Genomic DNA, 21,892 nt, shown 5'->3' with positions numbered 1-21,892 from the left:
GCCGTGGTCCACTAAATCTAGCTCAACAATAATTGCTTCAAAGTCCTCCCCTTCATCAGCCCGACCCTTCGAGACAGTCGGCTATCTATGGTGAACCGACATGACTACCTCCCCGGCACTACTGCATCACTTTTATAATCCTCTTCTTCTATTGGTGTCATTGCACTGCTCTGTCCCACATCACTAGTGTCTCAAACTTCTCTCGGACATGCCTAGAACAACATCACAAACTTAGCACCACATCGACTGCACCACTCCAACCATTTAACCTACTTCTCTATCTAATTCACATGTTTTAACTCACAAACAACTGTGTCTAACAAACGACTCGACAAACATTGCATCCTAACAGAGTAAATATGGGGGTTAAACAAAAATTTTCAGTGAACTATTTCATCATATCATTGATCTTGTACCCTCAGGGTTGGGATGTTCAACCACAATTTACCAAAAGTTGCTCAAATCTACATCATCTGGACAATTAAGTATTTCACCATCACCATAAAAAACTCTAAGATTTGTAGGACCTGACATATCTGTGGAGCGGCATAAATTTCAATATGCTAATAATTATCTTCTAAAATGGAATGTACACCTACACCATACTATTCAATTCAAACCATTTAAGTCTCCAAACCAAAACAAATATAAATCTAATCCTACAAACTACAATTATTTCCATTCCTAAACTGTACAACTAAAACATACTTATATGTTCGAACCAATTAAGTCTAGATCTACAAGCAAATATAAATCTATTTCTATTTCTATACCTAAAATTCATTCTACTTCTATAACTTAAAAACTAAATAAAAACAAGAGAAAAAAATACCTTTAAAGAAAATGGCCGGCTGGCCCTCTTCTTCCTCCTACTACCTCCCTTTCTCCTCCACCGGTCTCTTTCGGATTTTGATCACTTTTCACTCCGCAATCTAGGCTCTTAGACTATTCCCAACCATATTCGCTTCATTTCATTCCCTTCTCGATTCCCTTCCCTGTTCCTATTCCCTTTATTTCCTCTCATCTTCAACAGTTTCCCTTCAAAGGGAATCGCGAAGAGAAAGGAGAGAGAATCCCGTCCTGAAGGGAATGACCCTGAAAATCCTGTCGTGAAGGGAACCGTGAAGGGAAACCGTTGGGAGTGCTGAAGGGAACGAGAATCCCTTCACAACGAGAATCTAGCCGTGAAGGAAATCCCTTGACCTTGATCTTATATATCACAAATTAAACCTACAAGAAAGGTGAAAGGTGCAACTAATTTGAGGTTTTTGTTTTCACTGAAGCCAACAACCTCTTCCTAAGCTACCTATTGGAGCATCGACAAAGGGAACCGAGGGCTTGCATATGTAACAGCATATCTCAACATCCCTTGCTCGAAAGATCATCAAGCAAGAAAGCATTTCTCACTTTGTTCGATTAAACCTTCTCTGAGCAGTCTGCTACAGTGATTATATGATCAAAAGAATTGCGGGAAGCAGAAGAAAACGAAACGACACATCGGACTGACAGGTGGCCCCACGGTCTTCTATTCCAACTAGAAAGCAACTACCCACACGACCCGGGGGACACCCACCAATCGGATCCGCCCACGACACACACGCGCCCGGTCCCACCCCCACCAAACGCGCCCGCGGCCGGCCGATCCGAACCCAATAACACAGACAACTTTACCCTCTACCACTTCCATGTGGGTCATATCTCACCTATCCCACATGTCATGACACGGTGGGCCCTGCTTGAGCCGAGCAAACCCGACGCAACAGAAAGGCCCCAGGGAAAAAAAAAAACCAAACGCACGCAAAGCCACACGCACCCCGACCCGTTCCCAGGCCATCACACCACCGCCACCTCCTTCCCCTCCGTCCCTCGCCGCTGCCGCCGCTGCTGTTAAGGCCTGCCGGCCTCCGATGGCGAAGACCCGCAAGTCTCCACCCCCGCCCCCGCCGCCGCCCCCGGCAGAAACGCCATCCCCGCAGCGGCGGCACAAGAAGAAGGGCCGCCCCTCCCTCCTCGACCTCCAGCGCCGCAGCCTCCGCCTCCAGGCCCAAAACCCTAGCCCCGCCCCATCACCCTCCCGCCGGGAACCCAACCCCTCCGACGACGACGACGATGGGGCCGGGAGCGGGCGGCGGCGGCAGAAGCGCCTCAAGAGCGTCCTCTCCGGCGGCGTCAAGGTCGGGGGCCTCCCTCTCTCGCGCCATTTTTTCGAAAATTCCGGGGTTTGGGGGCCTCTCCGAGGGGGTTTTGGCCGCGGGACACGCGGCGATGCGGAGCCGTAGTGGTTGGATCTGCGGGCTCGGATTTTTTTTGGGGGGGGGGGGGGGGGTTGTGGTACGGCTCGTCTCCGTGGTGGGGAATCTAGTGGGAGATCAGTGGAGCTGTGGGAGTGGCGGTTGGGGGTTTTTAGCTTCTTGGAGGGCAGTTGCTTTTTTGGGCGGGTTTGGAATTCTTTTTGGTGACCTCCGGAGTCCGGTCGGTCTAGGGATCTTGACCTCGTCACCGCTTTAATCCTTTCCTTTGAAGGGAACAGTAAGCGGATCTGACAAGTTTTGACGTATTTGACCTCCTTTTTCTCTAATTGATGGGTTCTAAGCACTGTCCGGACTGCAAGAGGCAGAAAAAAGTCGTCGTTTTCAGTGCGGAGTTTTCTGCAAGACAAGATTTTTGCTGCAATTCCCACTGGATACTGGGAAAGTTGACGCTTTTAAGCTGATATCTTCATGCAAGAGTGTATTTGTTATGGTGGATAACGGTTCTTATTGTTGTTGGTTCGGTTCTTTGCTGCTGCAGGAGGAGCCGGGGGAGGGGAAGAAGGATGCAGCGAAAGCGACGGGGAAAGGTAAGACTTGGAGGGAAGCAAGCATTAGCGTTGAAGTGGTTCAGGCATTTGAATTTTTCTTTGGTTAACGTTCCTTGCGCTTGTGGGAGCAGGGGATGCTGCGTCGGATGGTGGGCCCACGGGAACGCCCCTCCCAGACAAAAAGTTGCTGCTCTTCATCCTCGATAGGCTCCAGAAGTGAGTGCCCTGGCCCCATCCTGATGTAATTATCTTCCAATAAGAACTCCAGGCTTCGCCTGTGGTTGCTTCGGATGTGTGTGCTTATCCGTTTACCTTGCACTGCTCTCAGGAAGGATACTTATGGAGTTTTCTCAGAGCCTGTCGACCCAGAAGAGGTGAGCAATCTGTTGTGATTTCAGATGGATGCTCTGATGCTAATACCGGCGCTCTGCCTGCAGCTTCCAGATTACCATGAGATTATCGGGCATCCTATGGACTTCTCAACGATCCGTGAGAAGCTGTTGAATGACTCGTATTTTACCTTAGAGCAGTTCGAGGTATGCTGCGTGCGGTTTCTGTCGCTGGTTCCTTGTAGTTTGTATTCATGCCAATCTTTTGTGTTACTGGCTCTCATTTGATTCTTTGGCTTAACTTAATGTTTTCTTCCGCTCTGTGCTGCACTGCCATATTTTCTTGTCTACTTTAGTGGTTTGCAGTGTCTGTCGTTTTCATTTACAACAAGAAAGGCGTAAATCTACCATCGTTCTTTCCAGTTTGATCTTGTGCATAATGAACTAGTGTTTAGATGATATCGCTTTACCTGTCTTTCTTCCATGAATCCCTTGTGAGGAACTTGATACTGCTTGTTGGTATTGTAATATTGTTAATGTTAATGGAATATGCTAGCTGTTTTCTTTCTGCACTTAAATGCATTTGACAAGAAATTCTCGAGTAACATACTGCAATATATCTGTATATTGTTTTTTCATATTTCTTGCTGTTTTTAATGGGTCAAAGTGGGGTCAGATCATATGAGTTAATATCCTTAATGAAAGGTACTCGTTGGATTGGCATGTAGAGGCTTCTTGGGTTGCTAATTAATGATAGTCTTGCACCGTTGCTGAGAAAAAGAATTCCATGCACCGTTTCTGAGAAAAAAGAATTCCATTGAACTTTTAGCACCAGTGCTGAGAAAAAAAATTCCATTGAAATTCAAGATTTTGATATATTTCAGGTCCAATATTATTGTATAAATTCATCAAACTCCAGCTTAGTTTATACCCTCTGGTGATGTAGTCATTAGTAAATAATCAGTTCATGGTTGGATGATGTATTCAGTGCTCGAGGGTATGTTTTGTTCTACCATAGGCTAGATGCTAGACTGCTAGAGGTTGAAGTTCCACTGGGATAGTTAATCCAGACTCTTATGAAGAATAATTTCAGAACTGATTGTCATGCCTAAACGGCTGCTTTAATGAAAAAAATATTAGTAAATCAGAAGCTTTTTTTAATCCATAGCGGCACTGCACTTCTTGTGTACATTAAGTTTATAGACACTTATGATATTTGGGCCTCAGCGGATATGAAAATTTTCGCTGATATAACTGGCAGGTCCATCCATTGTTAGGGTTGCACCAAATGGTGTTTGCTTTGTTGGATTCCATTTTCTTTGAGAATACCTGATGCACATTGCGTATGTTAAGTAAAGTTGATGTGTTTAATTTCACACAGCAAAACTGGTAACTTATACATGTTGCACAGAAGATTAGTTGATTGTAAGCGATGCAGCAAATCATAATGGAGTGTTACATGTGCTTAAATATAGTGGATCTTCCTATATTATGTTTTCTGATTGTGCAGAATGATGTATTTCTACTTACATCAAATGCCATGTCTTACAATTCAGCCGACACAATCTACTATCGGCAGGTAATTTTTCTACTATGCTGTAGTGCATGTGCTGTTTGTAATAAGATTATATGATATATCTTGTGACATGAACTGCTGTATTATCTGGACCCTGTATGCCTTTTTTTTTTCTGTCCTTGGGAATATATGTAGGTTAAACATGAGACGTGTAAATTTCTTACGCTTAGTTTAGTTTTGAGGGACTGATATGTGAATTTCCATATCTGTTATTTTCTTCGGCATGTCTTCTCCAACAAGACATTTTATCATTATAGAAGACATTACATGTGCTGCAAAATAAACCTATACGTTCACATGTAGTCACGTCAGTGCCTTTTCTTGTCAGACTTTCTGTGTTACGGATAAGTTGCCCATGCTGTCTTCTTAGCGTATACTTACCTGAAAATATTCACTAATCTATTAGGCACGATCTATTGAAGCTCTTGCCAAAAAGGATTTTGAGAACTTGAGGCAACCTAGTGATGAAGAAGACGAACGGCCCAAGCCACCAGCTCGAAGAGGCAGGCCGCCTAAGAATCCCAAGACGGATGGTGATGTGTCACCAGATTTATCCAATGTAACAACAAACAAACCTGAAGACAATGCAGAAACAATAAGAAAAAGATCGACCGGAGACAGAACTCGAAATACAAATATCCCAACAAAAGATTCGTCCACTTTTCACACCATGCTTCATTCTTTTAGTGCAAAAAGAGCAGATAAAATTGGTGATTATTCAGGTTAGTTCTTTCTTCTACTTGTCAATTGTAATTGCTCATGTGTGCTGTGCAGTGGTAGACTTTTGAATTGTAAACATGACTTCTGTCTCTTCTATCTTTTAGGCTCTTCCAAGTGGGGAAAGAAGCCTACTGGTTTAGATGACGACCATCGGAGTACATATGATCATCATTACTCACGTGACAGTTCTCTGTTTACTGCCCTTGATGATGAAAGGAGACTACTAGTGCCAGTAAGCACATCCTGATCAGATACATTTTATTCTGAACAATTTACAAAATTGAATTTTAGACTGAGTTGTAAACCCTGCCAACTTAACAATGGTTGATCATTTGCAACTACTAATTGAAATAAATTGTATCAATCTATTCTGATTGGAGCTGAAATGGTTCGATTCTGATTTCCCCTCTTAACGACTGAACCAGGTTGTGCTTCAGCAACAGCATGCATATGCTAGGAGCTTGGTGCGATTTGCAGCAAAATTGGGTCCAGTTGGCTGGGATACAGCAGCAAATCGAATAAGATGGGCGCTGCCCCCTGGGACAAGCTTTGGCCAAGGATGGGTTTTAGATGGTGAGCCACCTCAAAACACTCAGTGGTCTCCTGTTGTTGCAACCACCAATCCCTCCTCTCAGCCCACTGCTCCACCCCCCGACATGACATCCAATAATGATATGTTCCATCACAAGCCTGTACTGTCTTCAAATGGGGTTGTTACTGGCGAAGAGCATCTAACTAGAACTCAAACAGTAGCTTCTACATCAGCAGGCTTTGATAAGAGCTCTGAAATTGGCACTAAAGTAATCAAGTATAAGAATGGAGTTAACGAGTCGTGTGGTGATGATACTGGACCATCGCCTCCTTTCCAGCACAACAGCCACAGTCGAGAAATCCACTCTAATGTCAATGGCTTCACTGCTGTGTCAAACACCATTAGTCAATATTCTGGACAAGGGATATTTGGATCAGGCATTCCTATGACACATGCTCAAGTGCTTGGGATGTTTTCTGGAGTCAATGGCAGAGCCAACGGCTATATCCATGGGCACCCACTAACTGCTGATAATGTTAAAACATCACATAATGTAGATGTTGGGAAGGCAACTGCCAATCCTGTGCAAGTTGCAGGCCATGATCGAAAGCCTCTAAATGATAATAATTCTGCTATGCCAACCTTAAATGGTGGTGTCCAGTCATCAGGTTCCCCACCTAGGGAAAAGGTAGCAAATCCAAAGCAGCCTGGCCTGTCTTTGCAGCTTTGATAACATCGGTAGTCATTGACATAGTTCACCTTAGTACTATGATCTGTGGTGCAAAGGCATGACTTAAATACTGCTTCTTCAGGCCTAATTCTCAAGCTTCTGACACGCAGATAGTCATTTGTAGCACACCAAGTGGAGCTCAGAAATAACGAAGAAATAAGAGAAGATTTTTTGTCAGAGAATAACACGAGCAGTCGAGGGAAGCAGAATAGATAGGGCTATTTAATTATTTGACCCCCGTGGATTGTTGTAAAAGGGTAGGTAGTTTGTACAGATTCTAATCTTATTGGAGACCTGTTGTCCAATTTGTAACATTATAGTGCAGGAAGTATACAAGAAGAAGGCAGTGAATAATTGTGCCTTTTTGTTCCCTGAGATCATTCCCAAATGTATGAGTGACCAATTGTGATAGCTGGAACACGGATTCCCAGTTGAGCAACCTCGGTCAAAGCTTGCTTGAGCATGACTTGCTTCTGTGTTGACAAATGTTTGTGTGTGGCTGTTTTTTTAGGCTTACTCCGGACATGTTGACGACTGTTGACCTTTCCACCATGCACGGCATTTTCACGTCTTTTGTTAGAGTAAGCAAGTGATTTTACCTTGTTAAGGTTCTGTAATATCTGTGACGATGCAATATCTGGTACATTAATCTCTACTGATGTAGCCATGGATTCAAAGCGTGGGAAACGAAGTCTTTTATATCCTATTTCCACCTATCTCCGAAGTCTTTTATACGAGGGTACGTTTGGAATGGAGGAGTAGAAGGCGTAGGAAATAAGAAAAGCATATGGAATATGAAAGGAATGTAATGGCGAAATAGCGGATTAGGAAAACATAGGAATATGATAAAAATTGGTGTTTGAACACAGGATTAGTAAGATCACATGAAATTTCAACGTGAAGAGTAACCTCATTTTATTAGACTACTAGTTGAGAAGTTTTTTTTAATTATTATAAACCATTCTGTAGCGCTACACAGGCTCACAAAATCTTTTTACTGTCACATGTGCATGAAATAATGGAATATAATACATAATCAGGGGGCAAAATTCTCAACTCGATAAGTTCATCGCAGCACCGGTGACTGCTGCTTCAATTTTCACACAATATAGATGGACTTTGTTATGTGCACGGATCGCTGGCCCGGAGGAGTGGACGAAGTAGGAATGAAGCGTTTGGTGGCGAGGCTTCGCAACAACGCGAGGGCGGCCGTGGTGGCGGCTAGGAGAGGCGCGCGGCGAGTCCTGTGAAGGGATCGAAAATACGTCGAATCAACGAAAATCGCCCCTCAGCGATTTTTTGAAATTCACAAAACCGAAAAATACGGTCGAAATTAGATGAGAATTCGGCCAAATTCACTCGGTTAAATTTATAATTCGGAGGCAAAATTCAGACGAACCGACCATTTGGTAACCACTCGATTTCAATTGAAAACCGCTCAAATTTTATTGAAAACCGACCGTATTTTCCACATTTCGTTTGTGATCGAAAAAAGATCGAATTAGGTTGAAAACCATTCGGTTTTATCGAATTTCAGTGAAGTTAAAAAGAGCAAAAAAGCTCAATTTTGTAAAATTGATAACTAATTCATATGAGCTTAAAATCAAGTGAAACAAATTTTGTTGGTTTTCTTGTAACATGATATACATGATAAAAGTATTTATACTCATAAAAAAGTTGTATATTTTCTGTGAGAAAATATATTTGCTAAACCTAGTTAAATGCATAGTTAATTCTTTCCTAATCCAAAAATCATGAAACTAATTTTTTTTAGTCTTCTTACATGATCCTATGTCTTTTAAAAATATATGAACTCATGAAATAATTATTATAACATGCAAAATTGTGTAAATGTATTGCAACTAGATTAATTCATAACTAGCCTATCACACCTCCAAAATTAGTGAAACCACTTTTATTAGTTTACTTATACTATACTTTATATAGGGAAAATAATGATAGATATGAAAAAGTTAATTACAGTACTGTTTCTTAACATGTTCAATTTATACTTGTGAACTTTGTAAAAATAATGAAGAAATTAACAAAACTTTAAATGAAGTGAAACAAAATTTAAAGATCATTTTAAGATACATCATACACAAAAAATATGTGTTTGCATGTAAGCTTTTCTTTAACGTGATGAGCCAAATAATCCGGTTCATACGGTCCATTTCAACATTTTTTTTCAAACTTCCTCTCTATGAAATATGATGCAAATGACATTATTTTTGAATTTTTTTCACATAAGGTCTTAGAATTGTCTCTATTATTTTTTAGATTTTTTCATTGTTTTAATTCAAATTTGAAAACTGAACGAATTATGAATGCGGTACGTACCGAATTGAAATCTGATGGTTATTACCTGTCAACTAAAATGAATTATTTTTTCAGTTAGCTGAGATATAGCATCTTTTTTATTAGAGGGGAGTAATGGGAGGGGAGGACGATGTAGCCCTCCACGTGAAAGGTCAGTTCAGTTTACGCATGGTGACATCTTGCTCAGACGGGCCCATGTGGCCCGCTAGCCATGGATCGACACCATGTGTCCCATAGTTTTGGCCCGTTTGGCGACCCACAAGCGACGGAGATTGAAACCCTAAACCCCTGCACGGTGATGCAACATGACAGTCAATCATGAAGAAGCTTTAGATTTTTTCATTCACATGCCTTCCTTTTTTTTTCTGAATTTTGCCCTGCATGGAGAAAATCTACGATTCACCATTAAATAACTACTGATTCTATAATTCACCATCGAATAAATTCTGTTTACTTCTATACCATCGAATAAATGTTTCAGTTCCTTATATACCATCGACTTCCGATACTGACCTCCGCTGTACTGTTCATGAACAGTACCCGAGAATAAAAAAAGTCAAAAAAATATGTCGATTTTTGTGCACGCTCTATAATTCATAATCAACCTATTTTAACTGTATTCACCTAAAAATACTGTGTAAAATTCAAACTAAAATTTCTCAAAATGAGCTACTTTTGTAATACTGTGCATTAAAAAACTAATTTTTTCACCGCGGGAGATAATTTTAGAAATTGTTACATCACATTAGAGGAATATTAATAAATTTTCTCAGATTTTTTGTAAATTTTTATGAGGCTTAAAAATTGCAAGAAGTTACAAAAGTAGTACATTTTGAAGAATTTTAGTTTGAATTCTACACAGTATTTTTAGGTGAATACAGTTAAAACGGGTTGATTATGAATTATAGAGCGTGCATAAAAATCGACATATTTTTTGTGACTTTTTTTATTCACGGGTACTGTTCATGAACAGTGCAGCGGAGGGTAGTATCGGAAGCAGATGGTATATAAGTAACTGAAACATTTATTCGATAGTATAGAAGTAAACAGAATTTATTCGATAACGGATTGTAGAATCAATAGTTATTCGATGGCAAATCGTAGATTTTCTCTTCTGCATGACAAGAGAAAATTCCACTCGCTCGCTGATCCGGCTCTGTGGGGCTGCTACCCACCATCTTCGCTGAACCAGTTAGTTGTGATCAGCATAATGTGTCTCCAAGACCAGCCTCATGTCCGCCCAATCATTGCCGATGTTGTTATAGGTCTAAACCATATCGCAAGCCAGCCATATGTCCCTAAACGACCATCAATATTTTTTTTTCTAAATATGTAGGAGAACTACGCACCTTTGGATTAAGATAGAAATAGTATCAAGTACAAATCACAACGACCTTAGGAAGGCCTCAAGGCTGGACCAGGTTATTTCATAGGAATTTACAAGACAGGGTTAACAACGATTTAGTGGGAGTATAAACGTTGGTCAGCCAAGGAAACCGAGGTCCTGCAGCCAATCCATTAGAGCGGCAAGCTTGGTCACTCCGGCCTTGCACCATAGCCTGATGTCTTCCTGGATTAGCTCCTCGATGGAGTTGATAGAGACCCGATTGTTCCTTAAGACGATCTCGTTCCGTGCCAACTAGAGTCGACGATAGATTAGCAGGATTAGAGAGTCCATGCCTCTCTGCAATCGCTTACCATTCTTCCTCGGAGATGCATCTAACTGCGGGCCACCACAATACGTTGGCACACCATCTAGAAGCAGAGGTGATAAGAGGACTGTACAGTATGCATAGTCTAGGCTGCAAGCTTATCTCAAAGAACAGCAGATCTCAGTCTAATGTGACTGGTAGGTTGTTGAAACTGTCAAATTCCATATAGTCAGAGCCTTTTTTATTCAAGAACTGGTCTTGAGTGACCTGCTTGACAGAGAGTTGTATGTGACTGATGGTAGTTGCAGCTGACCTTGACCGTTTCTCTTTCATGCCCTCCGTTTTGTTTCAGTTTTCGAATTATGTAGCCAGTGCACATATTGTCAGTGCTCTGTGGGAAAATGCATATCATCCAGGTAGAGAAGGGGAACAATATGACCCCGTTTGGGATAATTCACCAAGTTATCAGTCGTGTACAAAGTTTTCATGCTCTGGGGCGTGTCCACTTGTAGATGCAATGATTCATAGTACAATGTCACTGCTAATCTGAGTAAAAAAGCTGGAGAAGATTGTCGATGGCCTTGTTGCCAAGTGATTGCAGCTCGAGAGATGCTGCAAATGAATATGCTGCAGGTAACGGAAAATTTGGAAGTTTTGTATCACAATGACATCTCCCATGTAAAATATTGATGGTCTCTATTGATCGCGGTGAAAGAACAGGTATGCTATTGCTGTGGGGAGGGTGGGGGGGGGGGGGACAGGTATGCTACTGCTCGAAAAAAAAAGAACAGGTATGCTCCACCAGCAACTGCATTTTTTTTATTCCCTCCTGAGCTCAATGCTTGGACCTTTTGCAAAGACAACAACCTTTGGAAAGACGGCACTTGTCGAGTAGCATGGAACGTGTCAAGTCACTGTCGTGGTTTCCAGCCGTGGCGATCGATGGCCATCCCACGATTTGGACGTGGGCAAGGCCAAACAAAGGGTTTGGTTCATTGGAGCAGCCACGTCATGGGATGGGAGGCGCGACGACGATGCTTTCCTGTTGCTACTTTGACATGGACGACGCAGAGCACACTGCGAGCTTAGCTAGTATATCGTTGTTTCTTTCTTCACCTCCGATTTTGTACAATTACAATTACATGACCGAGATTCTCTTTATCTACCGCAACTCACTTATTATATTACTATACATATATATACATAGATACTCACAATTTTTTCAGTGTAGAGTTTTTTTTAATAAAAAAAAGATGCCAGATAGAGATGATCAGTTACGTTCGGTAGTTGGGGAATTTGTTTTTATCGCCAAGGACTTCTGAATCTATTGACACCTTGGCGAGATTTCATGCAAGATAAGAAGGATTTTTACCCTTTTTTGAAAACAAAAGCTGCTGAAACATATCAAACCCCTGCTTGATTTCACCAAAACTCACCTGATTTCTGCACCAGGTTCTACCGTTCTACCACTGTTGGACCCAATCATAGTCAAAATGCCATTCCCTCTTTCTCGGGCACTAGATTTTGGGCTACATCTGAAACCCAACCTAACGTATAAGGAAAGAATAAATCAGCTTGCAGTCAGCTGACTTGGAACCAAGTACGCAGGGCCCTTAGCTGAGACAAGAAAGAAACAGCGAAAAGCGACGGTGATTACCCATGTCAGTGTGTGAGTAGTTTCCAGGAAACGGAAGAGCAGCTGCGTTGAACTTGAAGGCGTAGCTTCCATCAAGTGAAATTTTTACATTTGGACCTTCTAAAAAAAAAATCTACAAATAGACCCCTGTAAAAATAATTTTTAAAAATAAACTCTTTTGCACAACCCTATAACATTTGTCGTCGTAGTTGGATAGCACGACACGATGACAATTGACGTCATAATACCTACCATATATGATCTTCAACGTTAGACTTGCAAAATCATACATGACAACTGTCACAACGTCAATTGCCAGTCGTGTTATTTAGCAACGGCATCAATAATCATGGAGTCGTAAAAATAATTCATTTGTTTGACATTGTTTCCCTGTAGGTCCATATGTAAAAAAAAAAAAGAATTTTGAAAATGGCCAAAATCTAAAAATTCCACTACCATCCATAGCTGACGCCTCTGCTTAGTATTATCTATTGTTCATCCCGTCTGGAGATAACCTTAGAGTCCTAAACCAATCAGGGCAAGAACGCAAACAACGAATGGCTTAGTGGAATTTTCGCAGTCCAACCGTGGCACTGCGCTGGGTCCATAGACCAAGCCCACGCCAAGACCAGCGCACTTCCACGTCCCTCCCCTTCGCGCCATCTCCTTCCTTTCTCACCAGTCACCCCACGCTCCTCATTTCCACTCTTCGTTACATCTGAGCAGTGAGCACACGCGCTCACCAGCACAAGATCACACGCCCGCCCGCGCGCGCTCGCGAGGAGCAAATTAACGCGTGGTTTGCTCGATTCAACATGGGCAACTGCTGCTTCGGCTCCCTTGACGCGACCGCGAGATCCCTCTGCCCGAGCAAAGATCCGCCTCCTGCACGTACGCCTCTGCTTCGATTCGATCATCAAGTTGCAATTCGATTATATTGCCGTGATTTATTTGATTTGATCGCGTTGATGTGTGCATGCGCAGGGCAGCTCACATGGCCAAAGGTGATCGGCGGCGGCGGCGGGAGGCAAGAGAACGGACGTCCGTGGCCGAGCGCGCCGGGGCCGGGGCAGGTACTTGAGGCACCGAGGCTGAGGGAGTTCACGCTGGCGGAGCTGCGGGCGGTGACGCGGGGGTTCAAGCCGGAGATGGTGCTCGGGGAGGGTGGGTTCGGCCGGGTCTACAAGGGGTGGGTCGACGAGCGCACGCTCAACCCCACCAAGAGCACCGCCGGCGTCGTCGTCGCCGTCAAGAAGCTCAATCCGGAGAGCATCCAGGGCCTGCAGGAGTGGCAGGTGAGCCACGGCGATCCATTGTCTTTTGATTTGCTTCGTTGCTCGCGTGCATGAGCTGATTTGGTCATATAACAGAGCTCAGAGCTTCCCTTTTAATCCCTGGTTGCTTTGCATTTTGCTTTTTTTTTTAAAAACCTCTTTTTTTTCATTTCATTGGGATCTAGTTAACCGTTTTCTTCTTATTCTTAATATGGTATATTGGATAAACCACCAGAATCGAGGTGCTGCAACTTGAATTTTGGATAAAATGTTCCTCTGGCATTTGTGGTTCGGATTCAGCTAGTTGCTTTCTTGGCTTACTACTGTACAAGTCAACCGTTTTAGCTCTTGCCTGCCTTTGCCATGAAGTCCCATTTTTTTCAACTCATTTTGGTTTCCTCCCATCATGCCAACAATGCATAGTTCATAACCCTGTACCTTTGTTATGATTGAGAGCATGCTTTGGCAATCAATGTACTAATGCAGTGTCAACGTGATCCGTTGCTTCCTTGATTGGCAAGCTGGATTATTGTTTAGTCCTCATGTCCATGTTCATTTGAGTTGTACTACTTTCTGATTAGTGGTGAGTTCATTTCCGTTTCTTCTTCTGCAACTGCAAGTGTAGTCCGAGGTCAACTTCTTGGGAAGATTGTCTCATCCGAATCTGGTGAGGCTCCTGGGATACTGCGGCGAGGACAGGGAGCTGCTCCTGGTGTACGAGTTCATGTCCAAAGGCAGCTTGGAAAACCATCTGTTCAGGAGTAAGTCTGCCGCCACAGCGAGAATTGACAATGTACATTTCAGCATACCTGATTGACAAAAAATGGTCCATTCAGTTAAGTTGCATAAGATTGACAAACTGCAGAAGCGATTTCGTATGGTTCACTATATAATCGCCTGCCTAACCTAGCTAAGACATTTGGAAACGCATGCATGCCTTTTGTCTGAATAATAAGAAGGAACAGTATTTCAGACTTGCGGCAGATCTTGGCCCTCTAGAAGCGTATTTTGACTTTTGGCTAGGCACTCTAGAAGGCTAGCAGCAGCAGCACACGCTGGTCTGAATTGCCTAAAAAAACACGTTGATCTGAAGTTTGACAAGTTTAAGCAAATCCCTTGCACAAGTCATGCATGATGTTCACCGGCAGATTTAATTATATGTTCTGGCAATAGTAACCAGACATGTTACACTGTATCAGGGTCCTCTCTGACATGTTGGAGACAAAATCTTTGAGCAGGGGGTGGGACACTTGAACCGCTCTCATGGATCCTAAGGCTCAAGATCGCCATCGGCGCGGCGCGCGGCCTCGCCTTCCTGCACTCGTCGGAGAAGCAGATCATCTACAGGGACTTCAAGGCGTCCAACATCCTCCTTGACTCGGTAGATCCACCAATCTTCTCCTCGACTCATCGCAGCAAACTTGCAGAGACCATCTTCAATCACGGTTACTGAGTGTAATACATTCTCAGGATTTCACTCCGAAGCTGTCAGACTTCGGGCTCGCCAAGAACGGCCCCTCCGGCGGCAAGTCGCACGTCACCACTCGGGTCATCGGCACCTACGGCTACGCCGCGCCGGAGTACGTCGCCACCGGTAGGTTCGCGCGGCGCCGCAGGATCATCAGTTCACTAGCTCAGCATGTCACGGCCAGGCCGCTCACATTGATGTCCCGCGGGTGTGTGCATGCAGGCCACCTGTACGTGAAGAGCGACGTGTACGGCTTCGGCGTGGTGCTGCTGGAGCTGCTGACGGGGCTGCGCGCGCACGACCTGAACCGGCCGAGCGACGAGCAGAACCTGGTGAAGTGGGCGCGGCCGTACCTCGCGGGCGGGCAGAAGCAGAAGCTGACGAGCCTCATGGACCGGCGGCTAGGCGGGCGGTACCCGCCCAAGGCCGCGTTCCAGGCCGCCAGGCTCGCGAACAAGTGCCTCAGCGGCGACCCCAAGAGCCGGCCGTCCATGGCCGACGTCGTCGTCACGCTCGAGGAGATCGAGGCCCTGCAGGAGACCGCGGGGTCCAAGGGGCACCAGGATCTGCCACCGCGGCCAGTCGCACGACGGTCATCGTCACCTTGTCATCATGATTCTTCCAAGCCGTGTTGATGCATGATTACTTACTTGATCATGCTGCTAATTAAGAACACTTGCAGGCACAGGCCGCACAGCTACAGTGTTGACTTGAGCTTCTACTAATCAACACAAAGTTAATTCTTACATTCGCAAACGATAACACTCCATTAGTCTCTACTAGCTAGGTGACCGAGTTCCGCAACGGATCCGAATCGGACAGGGGAAACCGACAGTGTTCAAAGCCTGTGTCCGAGTCAGATTCGGCCAGGCCAGTCATAAGACCGTACGCAACTCAGGAGCAGCACATGCAGAGATTTTAAAAAAAAACCGAACCGGCAGGAGAAATACATATTGTATTAAAAAAAGATTATGACTTCTGAAATAAATGTATATGTTGCAAACTTAAGGATAAATACAAAACAGACTACCTCAAAACATTCTAGCATTCCAGTACATAACCAAGATGAGAGAAGAACAATCTCTATGCACCAATGTCGTCTAGGAGACTAGGACATCTCCTGCCTTCCTACTGTCAAATTATTAAGGATGTCCAAAACCACCCTCCCTTCTGAAAGGGTGAAGCACAAACATGAAAAACTGCGAAATGTGCAACGTGCATACAACATTTGATGCTAACATTGACCTTGGACCAACAAAATTGCATTTTGACTGGAGATGAGATTGATGCATGTATTGTTGCGTAGTCATCTCTCCAGGTCCTCTGCTCAAATAACTTTTGCTCTGGAATATGGAGACGAAAGCAAGATTAGCTTACCGTGCAATTGCAGTGAGATTTACAAACTGAAGGGAAAATAAATACCAAAAGAACTAGTTTCATTGATACTTACACTGGTGAGAAGACATTTCATCATGGCCGCTATACTGACACCTGAAAGCATGGGCACACTTCTGTTGATTCCACAGCTTGCAACTTTTGGCAATCGTTTAAAGTTGAACTTCGAAGAAATACTTCAGAATTGTGCAACAGATCAAACCCCAAAAGGACTTACATTTGTGCTGTAACTTGGTCATGACTGCTAAACCTAATCCAAAGCTTCATTTCGACAAATTCCAACTGGCTCCACGCTTTGACCTAAATCGCTGTACACTAGTTTGGTAAGTGGAATAAACTACTTCTATGGTTATAAAACTGAACTAGAAGTACAAATTTCTATCTTCTATTACGACGGACAAGAACAAACTAATCCCCAGTGCTGACAAGGAACATCGAGTTCTAAGTTCGCTGGGCATCTAATCATTGGATGATAACACAGGTGAAGGTATTTACAGATGCTGCCTGTGCATATCACCATGACTTAATACTGGGAGCAATGTCAACAAACTCTTTACTTCAAGAAGAGAGGGATAGAGTTGCAGTTCCCGGCTGGTTAGGGGAGGGGGGCTTAGAGCTGAGCCACCTGAGAGATCCCAAGTTTGACCCCAGCCAATTGCGAAATTTGTAGAGCAGTGAAAAAATGCCTTCTTTAAGGCAGGGGCTGTAGTAGTGGCCCTTAAATTTCAAGAAGAGAGATGGCATGCTTGTTCTGCATCCTGGAAGAACATTGTCTGGACAAACTAGTTTGACCAAAGGAAGGACCAAGCGCCGGCTGAACATTAGGATTTACCAAGATTCTTACTGTTTGAGCACTTGATGACTTGTACACATCAATACACTCCAGCAGGTCCGCATCACATGTTAAAAGAATCCACTCAGATTCATCATCCAAGTACTTGAGGTCCACATAGGTCTCCTGAGCAATGCTGAACCGCTTTACAATTTCTTCTTTTAGCTTTTCAAATCCCCAACTAGGCTGAAGTCGGAATATGCATCTTTCTTCACCATACATGGCTTTTATTTTGAGAGAATCAGGCTTATTCTTTTGCATGCCTGACATGTTTTCCATTGGTTTTTGTTCACTTAAAAGCATTTGACTCTGAGACCTAGATAGGGTGACAGGTCTTTCTTCAGTAAACATCTGCAGTTCTGCATGGCTCCCAGCTTTCAGTAGTGTGGAACTCTGATTCTCCTCCATGACATTTTCTTCCTTAACTGCAAGCTGAGGAGCACTGCCATGTTGTTGCGGTTTTGAACCACTGGAACAACCATGGCTGGAATTTGAGCTTTGACTGCAAGAGGGGGAGAGGGAATTAGAGCCAGAAGTATGTGAAATGAATCTGCCCTTGCACTGCTGATCATGAACCAAAGGTTCCAAGTGAGCTTTTTGCTCAGATAATGGATAAGTGAGATCCCCTTGTAACTCTCTTTCTGACCATGTGGTATTGGTAAAGTTTTCATAGAGCGAACTGAACTGAACTGTTCCTTCAGAACCATGTACCGAATCAATGACCATTTGCAATTTCTTCAGGGAGTGGCCAACTTTCTTGATCTTCCGTGATGGCCAACGATTAATTCCATGCTGCCTGCATATTCTCTTCAGTGTAGTAGGGCACACTGAAACAGATGATTGAAATGGTCAATTATAGACATTGAAGTTTGTATCTAAGCAACTAGTGAACTATTGTGCCTTTCGCTTGCAATTATTGCAAAAGCAACGGAAGTTGAATTAATGAAACTTAACTCTATTTTAGCAATGAGTAAAAAAAGTATAGTTCTATTTGAGCCATGAAATAAAGTTATGGGTATGGTACTAAAGAAAAAGTAAGGGCAAAGAACTGTAGAGATCCTCTAGGTCAAAAGTTACCTCCTAAATTCTTTGCAGCTTCTTTCAGGCTACCAGCAAAATGCTTCCGAAGCTCTTCCAGGCTAACAGTTTTCTCCATCTTAGTGTGTCGCTTCTCTACTGCTTTCTCCAAGTTCGAAAAGCTTGGACCACCGGAACAAGTTGCCTCCTTGACCTCATATTCTTCATGCAACTTAAACCCTGAAAAGATGCTACCTTCAGGCCCTATTATTGGTGAAGTATGCCAGCCAGCTGTAACACTAAACCCTTCATCCTCTTGCTTGCTGAATCCAAATGGCAGGTCACCATCCATTTCTTTCACTCCCTTATTTTGAGCATCCACAAGGCTTGCTATCCATGAGGACGCCTCCTCAGAAGCTTCCAGCAATGTCGATCTTGCAGGAACATCAATGCCGCTGCAATGCTCATCCAAGTTTTCAGGCATAGACTCGGCATAAAATTCTGGTGGGGTTAGTGCGCTTGTTTCAAATGATCCTTCATGCACCAGTTCTATCAAACTGACAACTCGTAATGTATAGCAGGTCTTCTGTATTGTCATGGACAAAGAATTAACCATGGCCCTTTGCTCTTCTTTCTCTACACAGTCCAACGGCAGAAAGAATTCCAAGACAAAGTCAAGGCTTCCAGTCCTAACACTTCCCAGTCGGATGGCCACCGCAGCCCTCAATCTGAAAACTGTTGCATGATGTGAGAGAGGGTATTGGACCTTGCTGTAGGCAGTAATGTCCGGGGAGAAACATGGCTCGTTCGTCCCAAATGCCCTGCCAACGACACCCTCACCTCTGAAAAGATGATGCTCGGAGCAAGCTTGGTGAAAGCCCCTTACGATTGGGTCACGGACGTAACACGCCTCATCCATAGTGGACACACAGTTCTTGAATTTTTCATCAGAGTGGCGGATTCCCCTCTTTGCCTGGCAGATGCACGGTATCCATGTCTGGGCCAATGGCAACTCGTGTGTCTCACAAACAGTTCTGAGAACATCGACTATCTCTGGTACAATTGCTCTGTAAGAAGTATCAACCACCTAACAAGCAGTGAGCAGCATATGTCACTGATAGCAAAATTTCAGCATAACAATATGATGCGGAATTTGGATATCTCACCTTTGCACGGGGATTGATTGAAACATCAGAGCTTATAAGATCAACCTCCTGCAAATTTGCACAAACACAATCTTACTAAGACAAGAACATCACTAAATAAAGGAAGGTGAAAAGACTGATTACTTCGGGGATTGGCGTGCCCGGTAGTTATCACGTCTTTTCCTAAGGGCATTTCATCGAACAGGTTAAGAGCATAATATAGCCTGCAAAGGGGCACATCGGAGAACCAAAACAGAGAAGAGCAGCAGAAATGGGCAATCTACCTTGAGAGCATTGCAGATGTTCTCGATCTCGGCATTGTAGTTGATCTTCTGCGTGGTCATGACGAGCTCGACGACGCCGAGGCAGGCCCGGGTCCGGGGCTCGAAGACAGGGAGCGCGAAGCTGCCGCGGATGTCGAAGTACTGTGCATGGCGGACGCGTGGGTACTCCTCGGTAGAGAAGTAGCGGACGTCGGGCGTCCACTCGGGGACGCGGCCGACGAAGACGCGGCCGGGCAGCCCCAGCTCGGCGCGTGCGCTCTCGTCGGCGGAGAACTGGTACTTCATCGACACTGTCCGGTAGCTCGAGAGGCGCTGGTTCCGGCGGTCTAGCCAGAACGGCTGCCCGCACGTTGTCAGCACCTGCCGGTCGCCGATCACTGTCGGGACCCAGACCTGCGCCAGCAATTCCCCGGGCTGCGGCTGCCACAGCGACGCGATGCGCTCCAGCGCGCGCCACAGCCGCTCCTTCACCGTGCCCTCCACCTCCTGCCTCGGCTGGAAGAGGCAGGCGCGGCGCGGCGGGCTCGCCTCCACCCGGTTGACCCTCTCCGGCTCGTCCCTGTCGTCCTCACCAGCCGGCGCCGGGGGAGTCGCTGTGGTCATCGTGCTGCTGATGTCAAACAGCGGCGAGAGGGGGCCGCACGTCCCCGGGGATGCGCCGGCGCCGGGATTCAAGAACTCCGAGAAATCGAATCCCGGGGCCGCCATCAGGAAATCCTCCATGAGATCCAGGTCGCCGATGGCGGCTTCCTCCATCACGCCGCAGCCCAGGAACCCGTCCTCATCGTTCTGCGGCGCCTGCTCCATGCCCGCACAACCACAACCAGCTCACTCACTCCACTTCAAAATATTCGCATGCCAATCGTAGAAAGCAGCACAAGAACAGCCGCCGCAGCAGCGCAGAGCAGCCAAGAAACACGAGCCACGAACCAAGAAGCCTGGATTAACTGGGCACCAAAAAAGAAAAGAAAAAGATAAACTTTTCCGTCAAATACTCCAAGGAATCAAGCACGCAATAGGAGGAGGCGATCTTTTTCTGCGCATGGTTGCCACAACGGAAGCCACTAGTCCTCGCACCCCACAACACGAGCGGGGTGGGGGAGGCGAGGCCTGCTACGGGCGAAAGAGAGTGAGACACATCGCCATCACGCCCCCAATGGAAGAACAAAGTGGCAGTAAGAAACACGAGACGGCACGGCACACTAACCATTTCACCAACCAACCAGGCGAACATCTGCAGCCGCAACTAGTGCTATCGCCCCCCCTCTCAAAAGAAGAGCAAGGAAGGAAGAACGAGACCAGACAAACACACACACAGCAACAACAACTTTGCTGCATCAGATGCCATGAACCAACAAACCCACCTCACTGGCATGTCGATCTCTAGTTGCAACAACAGTGCACCAATAGAACAGTGGTCGCAGGCTTGCAGCAGCTTGCTCTTGCCTTCGCAGCTATGCTATGATCAAACTCCCTCTCACCTGTCGCACACTGTTTCAGGCTTTCAGCACAAGTGATTCTGTCTGCATCTCAAAGGATCAGATGGATTCTGCTGGGACACACAGTGAGAGAGAGGGGGAGTCGTACTTGTGCACTGCAAATAGGCGTTCTCTCCTCGGAGTGCGCTGTCTTTCTGCGCCCTTGCATCTTTGTTTGTGCAGCTGCACAATGACGACGGAATCTCCAATACCTCTCCACAGTCCACACACGGATGACGTGGTCAGGATATGCATAGGGGTGGGCCACGGGCCGTCGTGCGGTGGCAGACGTCGACGACCCGTGCGGCTGACCTCGTCTCGCCTCGGCTGCCGTCTGCCGGAGTTGGGTTGGGTTCTTGGGTGTGAACCAAAGATTCTGCCGAGCCTCTCGCTTTAGGTCATGTTTTTTTATTATGATTATGAGTTTTAAAGTAAAAGAATAAATAAAAAATTATAATATGAAAGTTGATTTTCACATTCCGCAAATCAAATTGTACAATAAAATCTCATGATTTATAATCTAAATAGGAAAGAGTTCTCATAGATTCTACAAAATAAATTGTATTCTTACAATCTAAAGATAAAACACTATCTCTCTACTTTTTTTCTGAATTAAATATTTTCATTAAGATCATAAAAACGTTACAAAGATGGACAATGCGGTGCCCCATTGAGAATGTACTCGTGCCAACTACACTGGAGAGG

The 21,892-nt window shown here is 44.8% G+C and overlaps 3 protein-coding genes across 9 annotated transcripts; 2 read left to right on the top strand and 1 right to left on the bottom strand.

The window, feature by feature from the left end:
- The first annotated feature begins 1,768 nt into the window (after nucleotides 1-1,768).
- Nucleotides 1,769-7,153, top strand: LOC133916989 (uncharacterized). 3 transcript variants are annotated; one of them, XM_062360905.1, is made up of 10 exons: nucleotides 1,769-2,174; nucleotides 2,791-2,839; nucleotides 2,932-3,016; nucleotides 3,129-3,174; nucleotides 3,238-3,336; nucleotides 4,640-4,708; nucleotides 5,112-5,427; nucleotides 5,530-5,657; nucleotides 5,851-6,645; nucleotides 6,770-7,153. In XM_062360905.1, exons 1-10 carry the CDS (start codon nucleotides 1,908-1,910, stop codon nucleotides 6,773-6,775), a joined length of 1,860 nt encoding a protein of 619 aa, XP_062216889.1. In that variant the 5' UTR covers nucleotides 1,769-1,907; the 3' UTR covers nucleotides 6,776-7,153. The 3 variants fall into 3 exon arrangements, with proteins under 3 accessions (XP_062216889.1, XP_062216888.1, XP_062216890.1); XM_062360904.1 differs by having other exon boundaries at nucleotides 5,851-7,153; XM_062360906.1 differs by lacking the exon at nucleotides 4,640-4,708 and having other exon boundaries at nucleotides 5,851-7,153.
- Nucleotides 7,154-12,943: 5,790 nt separating this feature from the next.
- On the top strand, nucleotides 12,944-15,738 carry LOC133916988 (probable serine/threonine-protein kinase PIX13). 2 transcript variants are annotated; one of them, XM_062360903.1, is made up of 6 exons: nucleotides 13,002-13,185; nucleotides 13,279-13,589; nucleotides 14,194-14,329; nucleotides 14,807-14,949; nucleotides 15,039-15,162; nucleotides 15,259-15,738. In XM_062360903.1, the coding sequence occupies exons 1-6, from the start codon at nucleotides 13,110-13,112 to the stop codon at nucleotides 15,669-15,671; spliced, it is 1,203 nt and encodes a 400-aa protein (XP_062216887.1). In that variant the 5' UTR covers nucleotides 13,002-13,109; the 3' UTR covers nucleotides 15,672-15,738. The 2 variants fall into 2 exon arrangements, with proteins under 2 accessions (XP_062216886.1, XP_062216887.1); XM_062360902.1 differs by having other exon boundaries at nucleotides 12,944-13,185; nucleotides 15,039-15,738.
- Nucleotides 15,739-15,976: 238 nt separating this feature from the next.
- On the bottom strand, nucleotides 15,977-21,383 carry LOC133916987 (protein NLP1-like). 4 transcript variants are annotated; one of them, XM_062360898.1, is made up of 6 exons: nucleotides 21,074-21,383; nucleotides 19,710-20,656; nucleotides 19,447-19,494; nucleotides 18,341-19,367; nucleotides 16,487-18,090; nucleotides 15,977-16,379 (listed from the first exon to the last, which is right to left on the bottom strand). In XM_062360898.1, exons 2-5 carry the CDS (start codon nucleotides 20,514-20,516, stop codon nucleotides 17,150-17,152), a joined length of 2,823 nt encoding a protein of 940 aa, XP_062216882.1. In that variant the 5' UTR covers nucleotides 20,517-20,656; nucleotides 21,074-21,383; the 3' UTR covers nucleotides 15,977-16,379; nucleotides 16,487-17,149. The 4 variants fall into 4 exon arrangements, with proteins under 4 accessions (XP_062216882.1, XP_062216883.1, XP_062216884.1 ...); XM_062360899.1 differs by lacking the exon at nucleotides 21,074-21,383 and adding an exon at nucleotides 20,917-21,033 and having other exon boundaries at nucleotides 19,710-20,819; XM_062360900.1 differs by lacking the exon at nucleotides 21,074-21,383 and adding an exon at nucleotides 20,917-21,016.
- Between the last annotated feature and the right edge of the window lie 509 nt (nucleotides 21,384-21,892).

This window comes from Phragmites australis, chromosome 4, assembly GCF_958298935.1.
Source record: "Phragmites australis chromosome 4, lpPhrAust1.1, whole genome shotgun sequence".
Lineage (NCBI taxonomy): Eukaryota > Viridiplantae > Streptophyta > Magnoliopsida > Poales > Poaceae > Phragmites > Phragmites australis.
The sequence above is the reverse complement of the archived record's forward strand: the minus strand, read 5'-3'. Positions and strand labels throughout refer to the sequence as shown.